This window comes from Pantherophis guttatus, chromosome 1 (assembly GCF_059756535.1).
Source record: "Pantherophis guttatus breed Tessera chromosome 1, ASM5975653v1, whole genome shotgun sequence".
Lineage (NCBI taxonomy): Eukaryota > Metazoa > Chordata > Lepidosauria > Squamata > Colubridae > Pantherophis > Pantherophis guttatus.
This window is the reverse complement of record NC_142063.1, coordinates 12,570,223-12,593,153: the sequence shown is the minus strand read 5'-3', so window position 1 is coordinate 12,593,153 and position 22,931 is coordinate 12,570,223. Positions and strand designations below refer to the sequence as shown.

Sequence of the window (22,931 nt, the reverse complement as noted above, 5' to 3'; positions counted from 1 at the left end):
AGCCAAAAAGCCAATGCAATCCTAAATTGCATTATCAGAGGGATTCAATCAAGATCACATGAGCTGTTGATACCACTCTATAAAGCCTTAGTAAGACCACACCTAGAATACTGCATCCAGTTTTGGTCACCACACTATAAAAAAGATGTTGAGACTCTAGAAAGAGTGCAGAGAAGAGCAACAAAGATGATTAGGGGACTGGAGGCTAAAACATGAAAAACGGTTGCAGGAACTGGACATGGCTAGTCTAGTGAAGAAAAGGACCGGGGAGACATGATAGCAGTCTTCCAATATTTGAGGGGCTGCCACAGAAAGGAAGGGGTCAACCTATTTTCCAAAGCACCTGAAGGTCAGACAAGGAATAATGGGTGGAAACTGAATAAAGAGAGATATTCAACCTGGAAATAAGGAGAAATTTTCTGACAGCGAGAGCAATCAACCCATGGAACAGACGTTGCCTTCAGAAGTTGTGGGAGCTTCATCACTGGAAGCTTTCAAGAAGAGACCGGACTGCCATCTGTCAGAAATGGGATAGGGTCTTGTGCTTGGGTGGGGGGTTGGACTAAGTCACTAAGAGGTCCAGGAGTGGGTTCTAACCAGCTTTACTACCGGTTCTCTTTGTGGGCGCGCTTCACCTTCCAACTCCTGTTATTCTGTATCTTGATCTGAGCAAAACCGAGGTGTTGGAGATCCAAATGCAATGGCATCTCCTGACCACAAGGGGCAACAGAGGGCATATCGTTCAGGTTTAATTGCCTTTCCTCATAAATCACTTCCTGTAAATAAATTTCCTTTTTGCTATAGTTATGAAATTTGCTGGCAGCATTCAGGATTTTTCTTAATTTTGAAGGTTGACCTTTTTACAGGATGAAACCTGTCTGAATCAGTCATGCATCTATCTATCAGTCATGCTCATCATCAGTGCACTAATGAACGTTACCTAGTTTGGGTAATGAATGAAATGTCTGCCCTCATCTATAAAGGTGTTGCTTTATACTGCCGTGAAATTTAGCAAGCCACAGATTGAGCCACGTTTGCAGCTCAAGCCTTCTTAAGACAACAGATCTTGGACTAGATAAATATATCTCCTTTTAACATTTAGCATTTTCAGGGCTTTTCTTGTGATATCCTGTGATGAGGACAAAAGAGATGAATAATCCTTGAGACTGCCAATAGGTTAGGAGTCAGAAGAAGGCTATGGAGATAGAAATTCTGAGGATTAATTTAGATTAATTTGGTTTCTCTTTTTTCTCCCTGCAGACCTTCTGTATACTGGGTAGATAAAATACCCAAAGAGCAGCCAAGATACACAATTCCAGGCAAGTTAGTCAGAATTTATGTTCCAGAGCAAAAGTGCCCGGATTGTGATCTGCACCCTTTTGACAGCTCGTAAAATACCTGTAGGGTATATAATATACCTGATGGGCCAACATTTTCAATCCTTTATGAAGGACACAATGGGGGCTGAAAGTTTTGCCCCCGGCTCTTTCTAGTGACTTCATGGCATCGTGATATATCATTGGCCATTTATTAGTATTAATATTAGTATTAGTCCAATTTATATGCCGCCCTTCTCCGTAGACTCAGGGCGGCTTACAATGCATTATAGCAATAACCTGCATACTTTTATGTATATACCTGCTTATTATGGCTTTCGGACCCCCACTAAGTGGTGTTGTTCTATACAAAGCTGGCTTATTGCCCCCACAATCCGGATCCTCAATAATTTATCCAGCAATCTCGTTTATTTTTAAGCGGACACAAGAATATTGCTCATTTTCCTCAACCCTATGTAGATGATAATTTCCCACAGTTATGGGAACTCAAGTCCACCACACCTACTGAGCATTAGGTTTCACTAGGACAGTGTTTCTCAGCGTTAGCAATTCTAAATTGTGTGGACTTCAACTCCCAGAATTCCCCAGCCAGCATTTCACCATCAGCATGGCTGCCAAAAGCTTGTTATTCTAAAGGCATCTACTTTCTTACTTTCTCTAAGTAAGAAAGATTTAATGAGATGTGTCAACATGACGCTTTTGGATTTAAGAAACAGATAAACAACACAACAAGAACCCATGAGAGAAGGAATCTATCATAGCTAATGTATCAGCAAATACTTAGAAAGATAAAGTTTTAACTTTAACTTTTAACATATAAAAAGGGATCAAAAAAAAGGAAGGACCTTGAAAAAGATGGTAAAATTATTTATATACTTATTTGTGTATTAAACTTATATAGTACTCATCTTGCCAAAGGTGAATCTCAATACATACAAAACTGAGTTCGTTTATTAGGCTGTATCTATAAAATCTTTACTGAAATATAAAGACAGAGCAAATTAAAAAATTGTGTAATAAAAGGGAAGGAAAATTTCAAAGATGTAATCACGATGGATCAATGAGAAGAGTTACAGAAAAAGCCAATTAAATTTACTCCAAGCTAAATTGACATAAATGATATATAACTTCACCAGCTGCCAAAATGATAAATCATATATTGTAATAATAAACATTGGAATTGCCATAACAAAGAAGGAACATTATGTCAGACGTGATGGTCATAAAAAAATGTCAAAAGTACTAGAAAGAAATACAGTGAAACATTCAGAATTTTTTTAAAAAATGAATTGAAATCACAAACATTTTTAGTAGGAATGACTGCAGTGAATATAAATGAAGGGCATCACATCCTGGGAATGTTAGTCTAACCTGCACTGTTTCTCACTTCCCCTCCTGACTCTCTTTTGCAGTTATGACTTCCAGGCAGGAAGAGTTGTCTGAATTCAAGATGGTCCATCCAGGCTACCAATATAACAGGTGGGGGGGAAGTGAGCTAATCTGAAGACTCTGCCAAGCATTGACTTGGTGGGAAAAGAGAAAATTAATTTGGTCATGTGTAGTTGATGTTGAGACTCTAGAAAGAGTACAGAGAAGAACAACAAAGATGATTAGGGGACTGGAGGCTAAAACATACAAAGAATGGTTGCTGGGATTGGGTACGTCTAGTTTAATGAAAAGAAGGACTAGGGATGACATGATAGCAGTATTTGAGGAACTGCCATAAAGAAGAGGGAGTCAAGTTATTCTCCAAAGCAGCTGAAGGCAGGACAAGAAGGAATGGATGGAAACTAATCAAGGAGAGAAGCAACATGGAACTAAGGAGGCATTTCCTGACAAGTTAGAACAATTAATCAGTGGAACAGCTTGCCTCCAGAAGTTGTGGATGCTCCAACACTGGAGGTTTTTAAGAAGAGATTGGAGTACTATTTGTTTGAAAGGGTATAAGGTTTCATGCCTTAGCAGGGGGTTGGACTAGAAGACCTCCAAGGTCCCTTCCAACTATGTTATTCTGTTATAGTTTGGGGAAATAAACTGTTTAATAGTGGATTTTATTCAAGCACTTTTAATGGTCATTGTTTAATTAGCCAGATCTCCCTGAACAACGTGGAGTTGACTGGATTCATAGAACCAGTTTGGTGTAGATAAAGATGCTGGACTACAGACCAGGAGACTTTGAGTTCTAGTCCTCCCTTAGGAATGACTCTGGGCTCAATGACTTTGGGCTAATCACCAGGAGATGGCAAGTTCTAGTCCTGCCTTAGGCATGAAAGCCAACTGGGTGACTTTGGGCCAGTTCCTCTCCTCTCAGCCCATCCCAACTCAGAGTTGTTGTGGAGAAAATAGGAGAAGGTGTGTGTTCGCTGCCTTCAGTTATTTGTAAAAAGTAATAAAGGCGGGATATAAATTAATAAATGCATAAACAAAATATAACCAATCTGTAAAACTCTAGATGACAAGTTGATGGCAAAGAGATATATAGAAACATCAAACCTGTCATCTAGCAGCTGCGTAGAAATTTGCATCCCAGTTCTGGTATTTGTATCTTTCCTGTATGATCTACATATCAGGTGGATAATTTACAGGTTATTAAAAAATTCCCATGGTGCCTGTGATTGTCCATTTTACTCCCAGTAGGGTATTCAGACCTGGCCACATAGTTTTCACAACCTTCTATTTTATTTCAAAGTCTCTCCAATCTATAAATTTTAATTTAAAAAAATAAAAGCAGGCTAAATAAAAATCAGGCATAGGAACCTCGTTGACATCACCATATTCCCCTGAGGCTGAAAACTAGGGTGATGAGGAGTGAAACTCTGCCCTTCCTAAACCATGGTTGGTTTCATCATGGCTTCTTATTAAATAACAATTGGCTGCTTTAACAACATAAAGTCCTGCTTGTTTTCATAAGGCATGCATGGCATGGCTCTTCCCCAGACATTTGGGTTAGGAGTTTAAGTGAACTTGGTCAGCTCATGTTGGTTTTAGTGTAAGTTGGAATTCGCTGTTTGTGACCTGGGGCATTTATTATTTGGATGGTTTATCTCTGATTTTTTTTTTTATTTGATTTATATGCCGCCCTTCTCCGAAGACTCAGGGTGGCTTACAATGTGCTCAGCAATAGCCTTCATCCTTTTGTATATTTATACAAAGTCAGCTTATTGCCCCCACAAACTGGGTCCTCATTTCACCTACCTTAGAAAGGATGGAAGGCTGAGTCAACCTTGAGCCTTGGCGAGATTCGAACTCTGCAGTAATTGCAGGCAGCTGGTCTTAATAAGCTTAATAACAGGGTGCCTTAAACCCTTGTACTACCAAGGCTCCTGTCTTCTTAAATTTATACACCACCCAGAGTTACTGCTGTGAGATAAGCAGCCATCTATATTGCTTGAATGTGTGTGTGTGAGTGTGAATGTGTGAGTGTGTGTGAGTTTTGAATCATTCTTTACTCCTGGTGGATTGCCAGGACAAATCCATGTGGTGTTTTTGGCAACGTTTTTGGATTTCGTTGGTCACTGCCTTCTTCCTAAGACTGTGAGAAAAGGACTGGCTCAGTCATCCAGCTGTCAGGATTAGAATTCAGTAGTGATTTCTATCACTGCTATAGCAAAGTGACTGAGATGAGATATAATAATAAATGGAATGGGAAGAGAATGGAATGCAATGGAATAGAATTCAATTGACAGTGATTGGATTTGTAACACACGTCAAATTAATAAATTCACACTGTCAAATAAGTTATACCATAAACAAGTAACAATCAGTCAAATAAATTACACTATGATTAGAATAGGATTGGCACAATGAACTTTGCATGTTTTCTTTTTGGTTTTCTTAATTGGTTTTTCTTTCTTCTTACTTCTTTTTTTATGCCAAACTAGATTTTTTGCTGAGACGCCAGTAACACCCACAGCTCTGAATGTGGTGGCATCGCCCAGATTAACAAATTTGTCACAGCCACGGCCCGTAACGGATATCTCGGAGTTAAATAATCTTAACTGGTTTATGGTATGGACAACTTTTACCAAACTGCTTCCATTCCTGTTCACATAATATATATATTTGCCATAGTGGGATCAGAAGATCTAGTACATCTTTTATTAAGTCATAGCCTTACCCTACCAATGCTCAGGTACTACTGTATTTTTTCTATCCATCCATAGATAGAAAAAAAGAAAGAGGATTTGCTTTTTCCCTCCAAGGAGAAGAGGATTTTCTCAGGGTTTGGGAATGCATCTAATTAGCAATGAGGTGGCCAAGGACCTTGTGTAAATATCCTGTCTTTAATCGTTCAGTAATCTTGCCAATATTCTACAGCTTTCTTAGCTCTACAAGCTTCCTTTCAATCCCTGAAGAGGGAACTCTTCCCATGCGATTTTTTTTAAAACAATGATGCTACAGTTGTCACTCTAAGGGGACTCTTGCCCTTGAGAAATTATTAAAGAATCTCCTTTTCATCCCTGGAGAAATTTGGGGGAATTTTCCATCTCATATCCATCAGTTGGATGGACAATTTGGAAAGATTGGTGTTTAGCTCTAGCCAGTATTTATTTAGCTACCATATTTAAACAATTAAGGTGGATGCCCATCTTGCGAATGGGTTTAAAGTAGATTTAAAATCAACACCAACAATCCAAAATAATTGAAAACAATTATAACAGCAAGGTGGTAATCAACACCTTGAAGCGCACCCGGAAGACCACCGGAAGCCAATGCAGCTCACGCAGGAGAGGAGTCACATGGGAGCGGCCCATCGCTCCCATAATCCCCCACCCAGAAAGGGACGCAACTGGCGAATCAGGCAAACCTGATGAAAAGCCCCCTTGGCCACGGCCGTCATATGCTCTTCTAAAGACAGACATGCATCCAGGAGGACGCCCAAGTTGCGAACCCTCTCCGTGGGGGCCAATAACTCGCCCCCAAGAGCCAGCGATGGCACTAGCTGGCTATATCGGGACACCGGAAGCCACAGCCACTCGGTCTTGGAAGGGTTGAGTCGAAGCCTGTAACTCCCCATCCAGATCCGCACGGCCTCCAGGCACCGGGACATTACTTCAAAGGCATCATTGGGATGGTCTGGGGTGGAGATGTACAACTGAGTATCGTCAGCCTACTGATGGAACTCCACCCCAAAGCCACGGATGATCTCGCCCAGTGGCTTCACATAAATGTTGAACAGAAGGGGCAAGAGGACCGCCCCTGCGGCACTCCACAAACAAGGCGCCTCGGGGTCGACCTCTGCCCCCCTGCCAACACCGACTGCATCCGGTCGGAGAGATAGGAAGAAAACCACCGCAGAACGGTGCCCCCCACTCCCAACCCCTCCAACCGGCGCAGCATGATATCATGGTCGATGGTTTCAAAAGCCGCTGAGAGATCTAACAGGACCAGGATAGAGGAACAACCCCTATCCCGAGCCCTCCAGAGATCATCCACTAACGCAACCAATGCCGTTTCGTGCTGTGTCCAGGTCTGAAGCCGGACTGGAGCGGATCCAGATAGACAGCTTCATCCAGGTACCCAGGAAGCTGTCGCGCCATCAGACTCTCAACAACCTTCGCCACGAAGGGAAGGTTGGAGACCGGACGGTAGTTAGCCAAAACAGCCGGATCCATATTAACCATAGTTTATGAACCTGAATAGCTAGTTTTATACAATGTTCTAAGTCAAAGCCCATCATGACTTGTCAGGATAAATTAATTCAATCTGATGATACTACAACGTGGAACGTATGTATGTGCTTATGTGTTCTGAAGGACACCTCAAGATGTTTGTTTCTCTTCTGATGTGGTCTCTGCAACTTCAGAATAGACTGGTAGAATTTTTTTTCCAGAACCTGAAAGTCCACTATCAGTCAGTACAGCCAGCATAGAAGCAGATGGAGCAACAGAATGATTTAATAGCAGGTTCACACAAGTTAAATCCTGAAAATAACCGCCGTGTTCAGAGAACACGCTGAACCTAAACAAATAAATTGTGACTTAATATAAGAGCCTCGACCGCATGACATGCTGAGACCATACAGAAAGTCCTTGATTTACAACAATTTGCTTAGTGATTATTCAAAGTTACATGGCACTGAAAAAAGTCACTTATGACCATTTTCATACTTATGACTGTTGCAGCATCCCCACATGATCAAAATTGGACGCTTTGCAACTGACTCATATTTATGACGTTTCAAGTGTCCAAGGTCATGTGATCACCTTTGGCGATCTTCTGACAAGCCAAGTCAATGGGGAAGCCAGATTGACTTAACAACTGCAGCGATTCACTTAACAGTTGTGGAAAGAAAGGTCGTAAAATGGAGCACAACTCACTTAACAATTGTCTTGCTTAGAAGCATAAATTCTGAGTTCAATTGTAGTCATAATACGAGGACTACCTGTAGTTGAGTTCTGGCCACAACACAGTGAACCACAAATGATTCCATATTAGACTCATCTAACTTATTGTATGAATGCACTCACCATGACAGCTTTCCTTAGCAATGTCACAAAACTACTTTTAAGATGACATATTACATTTATTTCTTATTTATTTATTACTCAAATTTATGTAGCTGTCTGTCTCCCCCAAAGGACGGCATATTAATTAACGGTGCACAACATTTTGAATTCAAAATGTTTCGCACTCAAACATTCCTTTCAAGATTATAATATCCTGTTCAATATTCTAGGCTCAAAACTGCTGGGCTTTAGAGCACTTTACCAGAAGTGTTTTGACACGGTTTCGACCGTTGTGGAAATGTTCTGAGTGCAAAATGGTTGGGTCAAGTACAAAACACCAATTTCAAACTTAACACCTTTCTGTAGTGGTTGAAACAGCGTAGGGTGGAACAATACATTTTGAATTCAAAGTGACTGCATTGATTTTGAACAGTTCTGCAAACTCCTAGCTATATTTGAAAGATATAGATTGAACAGAATCTAATGTATTTTTTCATTGTGATCTTATCTATTCTTTTGGAGTATGGTCCTTGATATGTTCTGTCCCAGCTACAGATCCCAAAGAACGCAGCACACACAAACTCTATACAAAGCTTATTTTATTCAAATAATTCAGTCTTTCTCAACCGAAGGCTGTTAATAAACTGTCTTAACAGCCTACAAGAATTCTAAGATAAGGTAATCACAGTCTTGCTAGAGTTGACAGAAAGCCCAGAAGGAGAGTGAACTAAAGTTGTTCCCTACAGCTTGCTGCAAGCGGTGTTCCTCCTTAAATAGGCTAAGGGAGTGGCCAATTAGCCCCAAGCCTTACTCTCAAGGAGACCTCCTCCTGAGGAGCCACTCCTGCCTTTTGGCAGCTCTGCGCGCCCGTGCATCGAGAAGAGGCTCCTCCTCTTCGTCCTCTTCACTTAAAGGAGCTTCTGGAGGTTCTGAAGGCCCTGGCTGAATCCCTGCCTCTGGCACCACATCTCCAGCCTCCTCACTGTCCAACTTGAGCGCCAGCTGCACAGGCTGCTGGCGCAGCACCACACCAGCCTCCTTGCTGTCGGAATCAGCTACTAGCTGCACAGGCCGCTGATGGGCCACAACATGATATGCCCCTGATATGCATCACACCATCCTTTGTTGGCTTTTTTATGCTGCTGTAGGTGAGTTTTAACCCAGGTCAGGGTTTTCTAGCAGTTTACCAATTTATGTGAAGTCAGTCCTAATGCAATTTAATTTATTGTGAACCCCAGAAATTAGTACCCTCAGTCAAGTGTGTTCTATGTATGTGGCCCTCTGTCTCCCCATACCTGCTTCCAGGGTTTTTGTAGCGTGTTAGTCTCCTTTGTTCTCTTCTCTCCGTCCTTACTTTCTTGTTCACTTATACCCCAAGAGAATATATTCCCCATAGAACTAAGCTGCCATGCAGCATTCACAGACCTGAAAATAAGTTAGACAGATCTTAAATTGCTTTTGCTTTTTTTTAATTTATATGCCACCCTTCTCCGGAGACTCAGGGTGGCTTACAATGCGTTAAGCAATAGCCTTCATACTTTTGTATATTTATACAAAGTCAGCTTATTGCCCCCACAATCTGGGTCCTCATTTCACCTACCTTTGAAAGGATGGATGGCTGAGTCAACCTTGAGCCTGGTGAGTTTCGAACTTACAGTAATTGCAAGCAGCAGATGTTAATCACAGTGCTTAGTCCACTGCACTACAGGCTCTTCTAAAAATGTTGTTGTTACTTTCAAGACAGAAGCTGAATTGTAGTTATTTTCCCACTAGTTTCGCAATAATTCCTTGTACATTCTTAAACAGAACAGTCAGTTCCTAAGGAGGAGCAAAATCCATTTTGCTAAGGCACTGCAAGAGAAGGTGTCCAAATGAGAACACAAAGGAACACCCTTGTAAGCCATCCAGAGTCGCTCGATAGTGCGATGGGCAGCATATAAATTTAATAAATAAATGAACATAAGATTCACCCAGCATACAAAAAATAAAAATCTTGAACACACCCTGAAAACTATCAAAACCAACAAGGTCTCTTTACATGCTTCAGAAACAGGAAACCAACTTCAAAAATGGCTAAATGAAAGGATTTAGAAGTGCCAAAAGGGTAAAGGGAAGGGTGCAGAAAAATGTAAAGGAGGGAGAGTCACAACCATGACTTAAAAACATGGAATTAGGCAAAACTTTTCTGCCTCAAAATAGTACAGGTAATCGTCAATTTAAGACTACAATTGAGCCTAACATTTCTGTTGTTAAGCGAGGAATTTGTTTAGTGAGTTTTGCCCCATTTTATGTCCTTTCTTCCTACAGTTGTTGATAAGTTAGTAACATGGTTATTAAATGACTATGGCTTCCCCACTGACTTTGCTTGTCAAAAGATTACAAAAGGGGATCACGTGACCTTGGGACACAAAAACGGTCACAAGTATGAACAGTTGCCCAGCATCTGAATTTTGATCACATGATCATGGTGATGCTACAAAGGTTGTGTGAAAAATGGTCATGTCACTTTTTTCAGTACCGAGGCTACTTTAACCGGTCACTAAACGAATTGTTGTGAGTCAAGGACTATCTGTATAACATCCTGGGTCATCCAACAATGTTGAACAATAGAAGATTTAGATCCCCAAAAAGGAAGCTGTTTTCACATACTAAACCTACACAGTGGCTGCCACAAGTTATAATTATAGAGTGACATGGCTTGAAAAGTGGCATGGGACGAGCTCATGGCGAGTGGGAACATCAGCAGTTTCTAATAATGACAGGCTGTCTCCAAGAGCAGACACAACAGGCTAGGTCAGTTGTGACTGCTCAAATTGTGGGAACTTTGTCTTGAAAAATGTGTAAATTTACGTTGCTTGTCTTGTATCCCTTATTATGTGAATGGACTTTCCCCCCCCCCCCTCATGTGGGGGTGCATCAGTTTAAGCAAAGGTGGGTTTCAGTAGGTTCTGACCAGTTCTGGAGAACTGGTAGCGGAAATTTTGAATAGTTTGGAGAACCAGTAGTAAACATTCTGACTGGTCCCGTCCCCATCTATTCTCTGCCTCCTGAGTCCCAGCTGATCGGGAGGAAATTGGGATTTTGCAGTAACCTTCCCCTGGATTGGGGAGGGAATGGAGATTTTACAGTATCCTTCCCATGCCATGCCCACCAAGCCACACCCACAGAACTGGTAGTAAAAAAAATTTGAAACCCACCACTGAGGTTAAGCATGTGGTAGGAACACAGTTCATAGATCTTTGATGGTTAAGCCTGTAAACGCAGCTCATGGGTTTTTAATCTGATCCAGAAGAGTGATGGTTAAGCTGTGGTGAAATTTGATTGGCAGCATCTTCATGCTAATTTGTACTTGTTCCCAGTTTGGACACGGTGATAGGGGACATTTAAATTCATTCGTGGAAAAGAACAGTTTTGTTTCTTCTCTTTAGGTGAGAAAAGGAGCCTTAACTGCAGTTCCCACACCACGGATAATTGCTCTAGCCAAACCAAAGTGCATTCCCACAACTTCAGAGAGTAAGTAATCAGACTAGAGCTGGAAGGGACCTTGGAGGTCTTCTAGTCCAACCCCCTGCTCAAGCAGGAGACTCTTTACCATTTCAGACAGGTAGCTATCCAGTCTCTTGTTAAAAACCTCCAGTGATGAAGCTCCCACAACTTCTGAAGGCAAGCTTTCCACCGATTAATTGTTCTCACTGTTAGCAAGTTTCTCCTTAATTCCAGGTTGCTTCTCTCCTTGATTAATTCCCATCCATTGTTTCTTATCTTGCCTGCTTTGGAAAATAAATTGACCCCCTCTTTTTTGTGGCAGCCCCTCAAATACTGGAATACTGCTATCATGTCGCCCACCCTCCCCCAGTCCTTCTTTTCTCTAGGGTAGGCGTACTCAGTTCCTGTGACAGTTCTTCATATGTTTTAGTCTCCGGGTCTTTAATTGTCTTAGTTGCTCTTCGCACTTTTTCCAAAGTCTCAACATCTGTTTTGTAACGTGGTAACCAAAACTGGATGCAGTATTCCAGGTGCGGGGTTATGTAATCTGCTCCTACCCTTCCTTTTACTGACAAGATAAGCTTGCTCTTTGCACCAGTTTAGTTGCATATCCTCTGGGGGCTCTTAGTTACAGGGGAGGGGGAGTTGTGTTACACTGCTTACTAAATAATAAATCTCCTTCCAATTTTTAGAAGATTAGTAACAGGAGAATAGAGCTGTACAAACATAGGTGCCTCTGTGCATTGGCTGAATTACTCCCTATAGCTCCTGAGATTCCCTTCCCACAGCTCTACAGTGCAGGAATGGTCCCCCACTTTCCCATAAGGAAAGCTGGATGAAGATGATCAAATCACAGACATCAATTCCCTCTCCTCTACAAACATTTTTCTTGATTAAGGAAAAGAAAAGGAACATATATAAAGAATATATATAAAGAAATGACTATTCTGATCCATATTTCAGCATATCCTGGCCATATATCAAATGAAAAATAATACCTCTTACAAACACAGCTCACAAGTTAGAAACTGCTTATATATATGTTTTCTGAGGTTTTCGCGGGTATTTGTATGTAGGTCTTTGGTTATTCGGGTTTTCTCCCGCGTAAAATTGGAAGTGTCTTGGCGACGTTTCGACGAAGTCTCATTCGTCATCTTCAGGCTGGTGTTTTCGGCTTCGTGCTTCTAGGAGCAATGTGTGATCGCAGCTGTTTCTTCCTTTTAACTGCCAGTGGGGGTGTGAACTGATTGGGTGGGAACACAGCCAAGCTCCCACCCAATCAGTTCACACCCCCACTGGTAGTTAAAAGGAAGAAACAGCTGCGATCACACATTGCTCCTAGAAGGACAAAGCCGAAAACACCAGCCTGAAGATGACGAATGAGACTTCATCGAAATGTCGCCAAGACACTTCCAATTTTACGTGGGAGAAAACGTGAATAACCAAAGACCGACCTACACACACACACACACACACACACACACACACACACGCAAAAAATTAAAATCTCGGGTGTTTTCCCGCGTCATTGTAAATAAGTTGGTTAAAATGTTTAAAATTCTGGTTAAAATCCCAGCTTAAAATCTTCTAAAAATCCTTACAGAGCACTCTGCAAGGTCCTTTAAAACCTCAGCTAAAATCCTACCAGTGACTTTAAAAGTTTTTTTTTATAGCAACATTTCGACAGGCTCACAACCCTGTCATCTTCAGGCTCTTGTTTCGTTTAGAAGCTATGGGTTTTCTGTTGCGAGGTCGGAGCTGTAGTTTATCTATATTTGCTGCTGCTGACATATGCACACCCGCGAAAACTTAAGAAGACAAATATATATATATATATATATATATATATATATATATATATATCTTTAGCCAGGTTCTACCTACGTAAACCAAGATATTATGCAGCCCTAGTTCAGTGAAATCACAATTCACTAGTTTCTGGGCGTTTTTTCTTCTTCTGGCAGCCAGCAGACCCTTTGCCGCCCATTGGGAGACTAAGATAGATCTATTTCGGCCTTATAAGGCCTCATCAGTTAGCCACACCCTCATCTCATGTATCCTCCCTGTAAAGGTACAATATTTGTTTTTCTTTCTTTTTGGTAGGTTTTATGTGTATTTCTCTTTAGCCAGGTTCTACCTACGTAAACCAAGATATTATGCAGCCTGGGCTCAATTACAGTTATAAATCAAGGATTACTTGTAGATGTTAAGCACATTTTTGTTAACATTGATTTCATTTTAAGATCAAACAAAAGATTTTTCAGTGTTTACAATAAATATTTTGAAATGCCATAATGTAACTATTAAAACCACTTTTGGCATCAAGACCAAATGTTTAGATAATTAGTGTTGAAATAAATGTATTCTCACAAAATACTTTGAAGTTAATTAAACTCAGCTATTAAGTATTAAAAAGTTAAGATACATTGAGTCATGGTGACAATGACTCAATGTGAAGTCCAAAGGCTACCCCAAAGTTTTCTAAATTATTTTTAAACTAAGCTTCTTGAGAGTAAAAGAATTAAAGCTATGGCTTTGAGTCACTATCCAACTATAGAAGGATTAACTATAATTCAATAGATTAATATAATAATTAATATACAACTATAATGAAATAGATCTCCAAACAAATAAAAATCCTCACTGCTTAGCTTTTAGTGGTCAAATAATTATCTACAGATTTAGCCCCCAAAAAGGAACTGAATTTTAAAACTTTTTATTCCAGCCAATTATCAAAACCAAATATATTCCAATGAAAGCAATAGAAAATTAAACCCATATTTCCCAATAGTTAATTGGAATTTGAGTATTGAAAAACTCATTTAGATGTCCTTGCCATTGACTTTTTTGAATAGTGTATTATGATGCAATAAAAATGGGGAGAACTACTTTATAACTCAATTTTAATGACATTCACTTAATTTTGGATACTCTAAGGCTGGGTAAGCTATGCGGCACTTATGACTACCAGGGTGTTTATAACATCTCATGGAACCTCAAAATTATATTAATCTTTTTTATCATTATTAAAAATGGCTGAACTCCCAGAAGGATGTCAATTTGAGGCAAGCATATTGAAGCCATTTGCAATTTTAAGCATGAATGTGTAAGATCTTGGGGAACCGGTCATTGAAATTCCATGAGATTGCAATTGTTTTTAACTTTTGGCATTTGTTGCCTGAAAGGATTGCTGACTACTGCTCTTAGAAATTCTAAACCACTGTCTCAAATCTGTGCCAATTGCAAGCCACTTTCTAGAATTTAAATTAACTGATTGGGAAAAAAAACTGACTACAGTCAATTTCGTCAAAACAAAGATTGCTAGATGCCATCTGAAACCTCAAGCCCTTAACTTACCACTATTTCAATCCAGTGGCTTCCAATTTTATTTACTGTCAAGGCATAAGGAACTAGGCTCCCTGTCAGGCATTACAACAATGAAGAATAACTGTAAATATTGTTGTAGTTACAAGAATCTGGCCAGAATGATTCTCTTGGGAACGGTCAGATAAAAGCTTCAGGGAATTTGAGAGAGGTAAGGCCTGTCTGTGCCACTTTCTGTGCCCTCTCTTCACACACACACATACACACACTAGCTGGAGATTTTATCATATCTACAATAGTGAGAATAACTAAATATGGTGCTTAAATTTTATATTAAGGAAAGAAAACTGGAAATGTAGTCTTACAATGTGTCAACTGCATGTAAAACGCTCAACTATATCTTCAGCTAATACTGTACAGGTTGTCCTCGACTTATGACAATTAGGATTGGATTTTAAGTTGCCAAGTGATGTAGTTATTAAGCGAGTCATCATATGAGTGGACCCAATTTTACAATTATTTTTACTGTGGTTATTAAGCAAATTGCATGGTTAAGTGAATCATGCAGTCATTAAATGACTCTGGCTTCCCCAATTGATTTTGCCTCTCATAAGCTGGATGGGAAGGTCACAAATCACAATCGCATGACTACAAGATAGTCTACAAGTCATAAATGGGAGTCAGTTGGCAATGGCCCCAATTGTGATCATGGGGATGATGGGACAGTCATTACTCTGAAGACAGGTCACTATTTTTGAAGCCATCATACTATTGTTAACAGTTGTTAACATTGTTAAGGGCTACCTGTAAAATCTTGATTTAGTACACCATTTTGGGAGAAAGGTGTCCATTAAATCTGAATGTCTATTAATTCCAAATTAAATTGCTCCAAATAAAAATAGAGCATTACATTACACAAAACATGTAAACTGATGCAAATTACAAATTATATAAACTAGGTTGATTGCTGATTTATGTAAACAAACTTTGAAAAGAAGGGATTTGTTTGTTCCTGCCAACTAGGCTGGTTTGCTACATTTTACGCCAGTTATATTTCAGAATAGAATTCAAAGGCAGTTTGATGTCAAACCTGTTGCATCTGTTTAATCCATTAATGAGAAGATTTTGAATCATGTCATCAAGACCTTTTGCTGCAAGTAGGAACTGCTACACTGGCTGAATTTGAGAAAAAGTTCCTCTGGCCATACCCTGTTTCTATCTGTGAAACCAGCAGGAACTTACTCCAGGACTATCAAGTTGTAAACTCGCTGGAGAGCAAAACCCACTCTAGAGCTGACTGGAACATAAAAAGAAACCATTACTGCACAAGCAGAAACAATGTCTTGGTAGGACTGTTTCTGTGTCGTCTCACAATTCTTGTAAGTCAAGAATTCTACAGCATCTTTGGCCTAACTCAAGCTATAGATATTCATCTGGACATCATCAGCATACTAATGATACTGTATCCTAAATTGACATTTATAACCCTGCAGTGTTATAAAACAGAGGTACCGTAAGTCAAACAAACTCTGTGGCCCACCCCTGGGAATATCAATCAGGCCAATCCCTCTTCCTCCCCAAAACTGACTAGCATCACTCACTTAAGAGAGAGAAGTAGAATCATTGCAGAACAGCACTTTCTATCTTAACACTATTGTTGAGCATATAGAATGCCATCAATTCAAGAGAGTATGGAGATTCTCAGTCATCCAGGACATGGTTATCCCAAAAGTGTTTTCTCAAAAGGCAATAGGACTTTCTTGAAGATGGTTCGTTTTTTCCTCCAAAAAGCTGCTTCAGTTCCGACTGAAGGCCCATTAGCTTCTCAACAACCTTCCCTAAAAGAAAGTCATCCAAAACAGCTAGATCACTTCAAGAAAAGCCACATCATCTTCTCCATCAAAATATCTGGCAAAAACCCTCAAAAAGGAATCCAGTTACTCAGTACCCCATATACCCTTTACTTGAAAGAGCTAGGAGGAAGAAAGTAGTAGGCTCAGTAGAACAGATCACTGCTACCAAATCCTCTTCTTTGACAGTTTAGATCGGTGGTTCTCAACCTGTGGGCTGCAACCCCTTTTCACAGGGGTCGCCTAAGACCATCGGAAAAGACATATTTTCAATGGTTTTAGGAATAATTTTATGGTTGGGGGTCACCACAACATGAGGAACTGTATTAAAGGGTCGCGGCATTAGGAAGGTTGAGAACCACTGGTTTAGACCTGTCTGTGTGATGCAGAGGACCCCCAATAGATCTTCACTGACTGGCTGAGTGCCAGGACATAAGCAGTTTCCACTACTATGAGGCAGGCCAGTTGAGGAACAGGTGGGACAGCTCAAGATTAAACCTCTGAAGGTATTGAGATTAGAATGAGTACTTGGGAGTTTCAGGGCTTTCTGAGAATTTGGAAATGGAATTGGCTGCACCAAATTGCAGTTGTTTAATATGTTGGGAAATATGTATCATGTAATTAAGAGGGTTGGCAGGTGTATCCTGGTTGTGAAAAGTCAAGGGGATTATAGCAGGTTAGTATGACCATTATGGAAGGATTAAAAATCTGATAAATTAGATTTAAAAATCTAATCTCCATTTTCAGTTGGGTTACTTTTAGATGCTAATGGTGAACACCATATCTAGTAAAACCTCAATCATCTATGATTTAGTAGTGGGTGGATATAGAATAGAATAACAGAGTTGGAAGGGACTTTGGAGATCTTCTAGTCCAACCCCCTGCTTAGGCAGGAAACCCTACAAATGATTATCCAACATCTTCTAAAAAACTTCCAGTGTTGGAGCATTCACAACTTCTGTTGTTCCACTGATTAATTGTTCTAACTGTCAGGAAATTTCTCCTTAGTTCTAGGTTGCTTCTCTCCTTGATTAGTTGCCACCCGTTGCTTCTTGTCCTGCCCTCAGGTGCTTTGTGGCAGCCCCTGACATCATGTCTCCCCTAGTCCTTCTTTTCATTAAACTAGACATACCCAGTTCCAGCAACCATTCTTCATGTTTTAGCCTCCAGTCCCCTAATCATCTTTGTTGCTCTTCTCTGCACTCTTTCTAGAGTCTCAGATAGCCAGATCCGTAAGTAGAGATGATATCTTGCCAGAAATCTGTCCTCCTTGGTTTTTAATCTTTCAGGACCTAAAAACCAGAGAGAAATAATGTTCTTGGTCTTTAAAGACACTTCACCTGTGAAGTGATCATGGACTCTGCACTTTAAAAGGACAAGATATATTACATTGGGCAATCTGGGTATCCTGTTGATGTACCTTCCATCCTATTGTATACCTCGCAGGATCCCTTTCTGGGTTACTCACCTTAATCTCCGAGCTGGTTTTGTAGTCCTCTTTTATTGTTGGGTGCCTCCAATCTCATGAGGAAGAACTCAGGAATTTATGGATTCCATAGTAGCCATGAAGGTGGTCCAGGTAATCTCAAACCAACACATGTAAGGGACCAAATGTTCAACCTTGCTGGATACGGTTTAGCTTTTAGAAGCACCTTCAGAGAAAGCAGATAATCTGTGTCTGTTTCAAAAGGGGCAGGCCAGTGTATGGGACAAAGACAGCACTGATTGCTCTTGTCGATAGTCTTTGTTGGGATCTTGATGGAAATAAGGTGCCTTACATGAAACTGCTGAGGAAAGTCAATCTTTGGATGTGACTCAGAGTAAGGTGTTATCAGAATATAGATTGAACATTACTAACTTCAATAATGCAAGAGATGCTGTTAATGTCTTTTATTTATTTCTAAAAGGCTGCCTAGGTCTGGTCAGGATGAAATACACGGAAGTAGAACTTCAGCAAGCCAGAGTTCCTTATTTGTAAAAGATGCTCTGATAGCTCTGGTGTCGCCTATTGACTGAGTGGTACAATCCCAGAGGAGCAGACTGCAAATTGAGGCTCATAGTTACTGCTACATAGCTTCAGATGGAAGCTGTGTGCAGAAGGCTTTTGCCAATCTAGCTAGTTCACTAGCTGTAGTCCTTCCTAAAACAAGAGACCCTAGTGACAGTAATTCACTTTTTCAACACTAAGTGCATGGACTATCAGACTTCATTCAACACAGCGCTGCCTTTGAACACCACCCCAAATTTCATTTCAAAAGGCAGTGGATTAATTGGGGGGGGCGTGTTCATCGCCATCAGTGTGTTGCACTGATGCTTCAGGATTTGGACTAACCTATTTTCTTCTAGGTGCAATTCAAGGTGCTTGGCTTTACATAGCTTGGCTACTCAGTTATAACTGACTCATCTGATTCATGCATGTCAGGAAAACTGCTTGTGACCCACTGCTGTGGATGATCACATGGATGATTTACAAGGGTTTGTTTTTCAGCAATCACCAATATGTGGTGGAACAATCTTCCTGCAAACTTGTCCACTAATATTAACATTCTGAAATCTGCTAACCACAGAATGCTTACGGTAACTCAGATGAGCTCTGGTTTGTTTTTTTCACTGTAATTTGTAAAGCTACTTGATATAACTACTTATCTATTCTTTGTCATTGTTTTATTGCACTTGTATCATATACATTGCAACTGTTAAGAATGTAATTGATTGCAAAGTGCTAACTGAATAAATCCTTGATAAAATAGTTTGATCCAAAGCCAAGATGAGGTTAAATAAATGTCGGTATCATAAGAAATAATTCTTCTAACATTCTTACTGCAACATTTTTAAAGAACAATAACTTGCCAGCTTGGTTTTGAAAGTCTTCAATTCTGATCATTATAGCCATAACCTACAGTATCCAACTTTAAGCCAAGGATTCTCTCATTCTTGGCTCTGATATAATATTGGTCCGTCTTCCAGAGGTGGTTCAGTGATTAAACCCAAAGGGTCCACTCTCAGTGGACATAGGGGCTTTCCCCATTTGTAAATGCAATGACCTGAAACAGAGGTGAGAGAGGCATACTAGGGACAGTAAATTTCCTACTAGTACATTTTTTGTTGATTTCAAGGATGAATGAACACTTTACCATAGCAGTGGGAAGGTCCATAGAACAGTGCTGCAGCAAGCCGTTAGGGTGGGACAGGGACCAGAATGAAGGTATCCTGGAAGATGCATGTCTGACTGCATCCTTAACAAAATCACTAGTACCGGGACAATTCAATATGACTTATTATAATGATTTGCTCTCTCATTCTGCTTCCTTGGTATTAAGTATACCCTTTAGTAACAGTAACAGAGTTGGAAGGAACCTTGGAGGTCATCTAATCCAATCCCTTGCTCATGCAGGAGACCTGTAGTGTATTGCAATTTCTAAAATTTTGACTAAAACCTTGATATTATTAATTCATCTCATAATGTTGAAATCCAATAGCCAAAAAGTTGGCGCCCAACTCACACATAAGAGCAAGCATGCAAAAAACCCCACCTCTTCTTGACTTGTAATCTATATAATGAAGTGGGAGAAAACAGCAGAGTTGCTTTCTTTGCTAAACTGCTGGACAGATGTAAACCCTTCGATCCAACTCTTTCTAGCATCTAAGGTACCTCATGAGAGGAAAGTTGCATTTACCGTGTTTCCCCGAAAATAAGACCGTCTTATATTTTTTTGAACCCTAAAATAAGCGTTTGGCCTTATTTTCAGGGATGTCTTATTATTTTGGGGCGCATGGAGCAAGATGGGGCCACTCTTGCCATCTTACTTGATTTCCATCTAAGTCTCCCTAATCCTAACCAGAGGAAATGGCAGGGACTGGCTACGCATGCGTTTAAATATTTTCGAGGAGGGTTTTCAGGGAAGGCTTATTTGGGGGGGGCTTATTTTAGTGCATGCGCTCAAAAGCCTGATTGGGCTTATTATCAGGGGATGTCTTATTTTAGGGGAAACAGGGTATAAAGTCAATTCCTTAAAACTACTGAATATTTGAAATCTTATTTGAGGAATTTGAAATCTTATTTGAGGAATTTTAGTTTATCTTTGTATTTTTTTAGAAACATTGATCATGGTCAGTTTAGCCTTTAACGCTTCCTTCTCCTGGGTTTCTTTTTGCAGAGTCACATAAAAGACGCCGTTCTCTTCCTACAGCAGAAAAATTAACACAACTCTCCAGACCCCGGATCTATATTTTTGAAGAGCACGACCCATACAAAGTTTCCAAGGCTGCTCTCAATTACAATCCTTCTCCTCGCATTATTGAAATTAGTCGTCCAGCAAGAGTACGAGGAAAAATAATTTGAATTATGTAGATGTTGGTTTTCCTCGCTTCTGTATTATTTGGGAAACCAATTAAAGGATTTTGCAACTGTAAACCTCATATCATATACAGCATCAGTGAATCTCTGGTTAGTCCTCTGCTATTTCTGCCTGATGACCTTAACTCAAACAGATTCTGCTCATCTTGATTTCCAGCACAATTCCATCTCCCGGAAACATTGCTGGTTCTTTGGAATCAAGTAACATCATAGATCACAAAAATCCTTGCTTAAGCCAATCAGATTCTGGCTGAGATACATGTTTCAATACCTTATCTTGAAATGTAGAATATGCACAAATTATATTTTTTTCCACTTGTTAAGAACATAACAAATCCTCCAACTATTATATATGGGCAATTTATTTTTACAACTAAAGATAAGCAAGCAAGAAAAAACATATTAGGCCTAGACTCTATTACAAAAGCATTAAAATCCAAATCTTTCATACTGCACTAAAACAAACAGAACCTACACCCCCAGAATTTAAAATTGTATTCTTTCTTGTCCTACACTTGAACAAAGCAAACACATTTGTGTTTTGTTACATCAGATATGTTTTTAAATATTTGAAATTTCCATTAACACTATTTCCTTTCTTTTACTAAACATATTAGTGCTTTTAGGAATAGTGCCTCTCATGATGTCCTTTTTATCTAATAGCTGATTAATATATACATCATATAAACTTAACAGTTCTGTGTATTCTGTTTCAAAATGCCATATTTACAATGATACGTTGGTTTACGTTTATGTTTAGAATCAAATTTGAAATTTTCCAACAGCTCAGGTAATACTGGTAAGAAATAAGAACATTGTTTCTATTAACTTTAAACAGTAGACAGTTAAATACCTGTGAGCAACTTACAAGTGCCATTCCTTCATTCCTGAATAACATTAATTCTTAGTTTAGGTTCAAGTGTGCAACTTTTGAAGGCTACCCTAGGCTTGATGCAACTTATCTAGAACTGTTCTCTCCAAAGTGAACTGCACAACGATCAATTTGGAAGAAGTGCAGAGAAGGATTTAAAGGATGGAAAGAATGCTTTTAGTATCTATAAAGCTTAGAAAACCAGTTTTGCTCCTTAACTTTCCCAAATTCATAAAATACAAAAAAATATGAGTCGAAATGTTTGGTTCCATCCACTTTGACAGTTCTACAAATTGTGTAAGAGAGCCTGGGGACCACATATGGACAGTTTGGGGAAAAGGACATATATCAGAAAGTATGCTTCGGGCAGGCATGATCTTATGCAGTCAATGTAGTCAACACAGCAAACTTTAAACCAAAGATAAGCAGAAGATGGATGATTTCGGGTAGATCAAACAGCGTTTTTAATGTTATTTATTTATGCATTCATTCATTCAATTTATAGTGCTGCCCATCTCAGCATGTGACTTGTTAATAATTAATTTCAACTAATATAATAAAAATTACCAAAATAGTCTTTTACTTGTTGAATCCAGCTGCTGAAATAAAGAAAATGGGAATAATTTTTGTGTGAAAAAGAAGTGTATTTACCTATATTTAAAACAAATTCCTCTGATGAACCATTAGAACTACACTATTTTTTCCGTTTGTTGAAGGACCTCAGGATTTTCTCTATTAATAAATTAGGTTCTATAAGCTTGAAGTCTACCTGTCCCTGCTCCAAAGTAAATTATGAAATGATTTATTCAATTATTTTATACCTTATTTTGCTGAATTGTGTGTGGACAATGAAACTTTTCCATTCAGATACTTCTATCACTATTTCTGTATCTCCAATTTTTTAATCTTAGAATCTTAACTTTTGCTTCATTGCTTGCTCCTTTTCAGCACAATACAGCGACTGATTTCACATATTGCATTGTATGGTTTATGCATTAAATAAAATATAATAAGTGAATTCATAACCAAATTAAACCATGGATGAACCCAAATAATATCTCATAGACTAAAGATGATAAATTGAATCACAAAAATACCAGGCAGTCTGGCTCTATGAGATTCTCGATGAAAAAAGCCTATAGATACCTGGAAACATCATGTCATGATATTCATCCTTTACATTACTTAGTCCTCTTTGTACTCTTTCCTGTTAATTTTTACAGTTCTTTCACTCTTTACTCCACTATTCATTTCTTG

The 22,931-nt window shown here is 39.4% G+C and overlaps 1 protein-coding gene across 1 annotated transcript in view; it reads left to right on the top strand.

The window, feature by feature from the left end:
- The window catches only part of SPMAP2 (sperm microtubule associated protein 2), a 30,835-nt gene extending 8,538 nt beyond the window's left edge, over nt 1-22,297 (top strand). Inside the window, exons 3-7 of the mRNA XM_034422680.3 lie at nt 1,261-1,319; nt 2,750-2,816; nt 5,219-5,345; nt 11,215-11,299; nt 20,604-22,297. Coding sequence (XP_034278571.2) covers nt 1,261-1,319; nt 2,750-2,816; nt 5,219-5,345; nt 11,215-11,299; nt 20,604-20,788 — 523 coding nt within the window. The 3' untranslated portion in view covers nt 20,789-22,297. The remainder of the gene's footprint in view (nt 1-1,260; nt 1,320-2,749; nt 2,817-5,218; nt 5,346-11,214; nt 11,300-20,603) is intronic.
- The last annotated feature ends 634 nt before the right edge of the window (nt 22,298-22,931 follow it).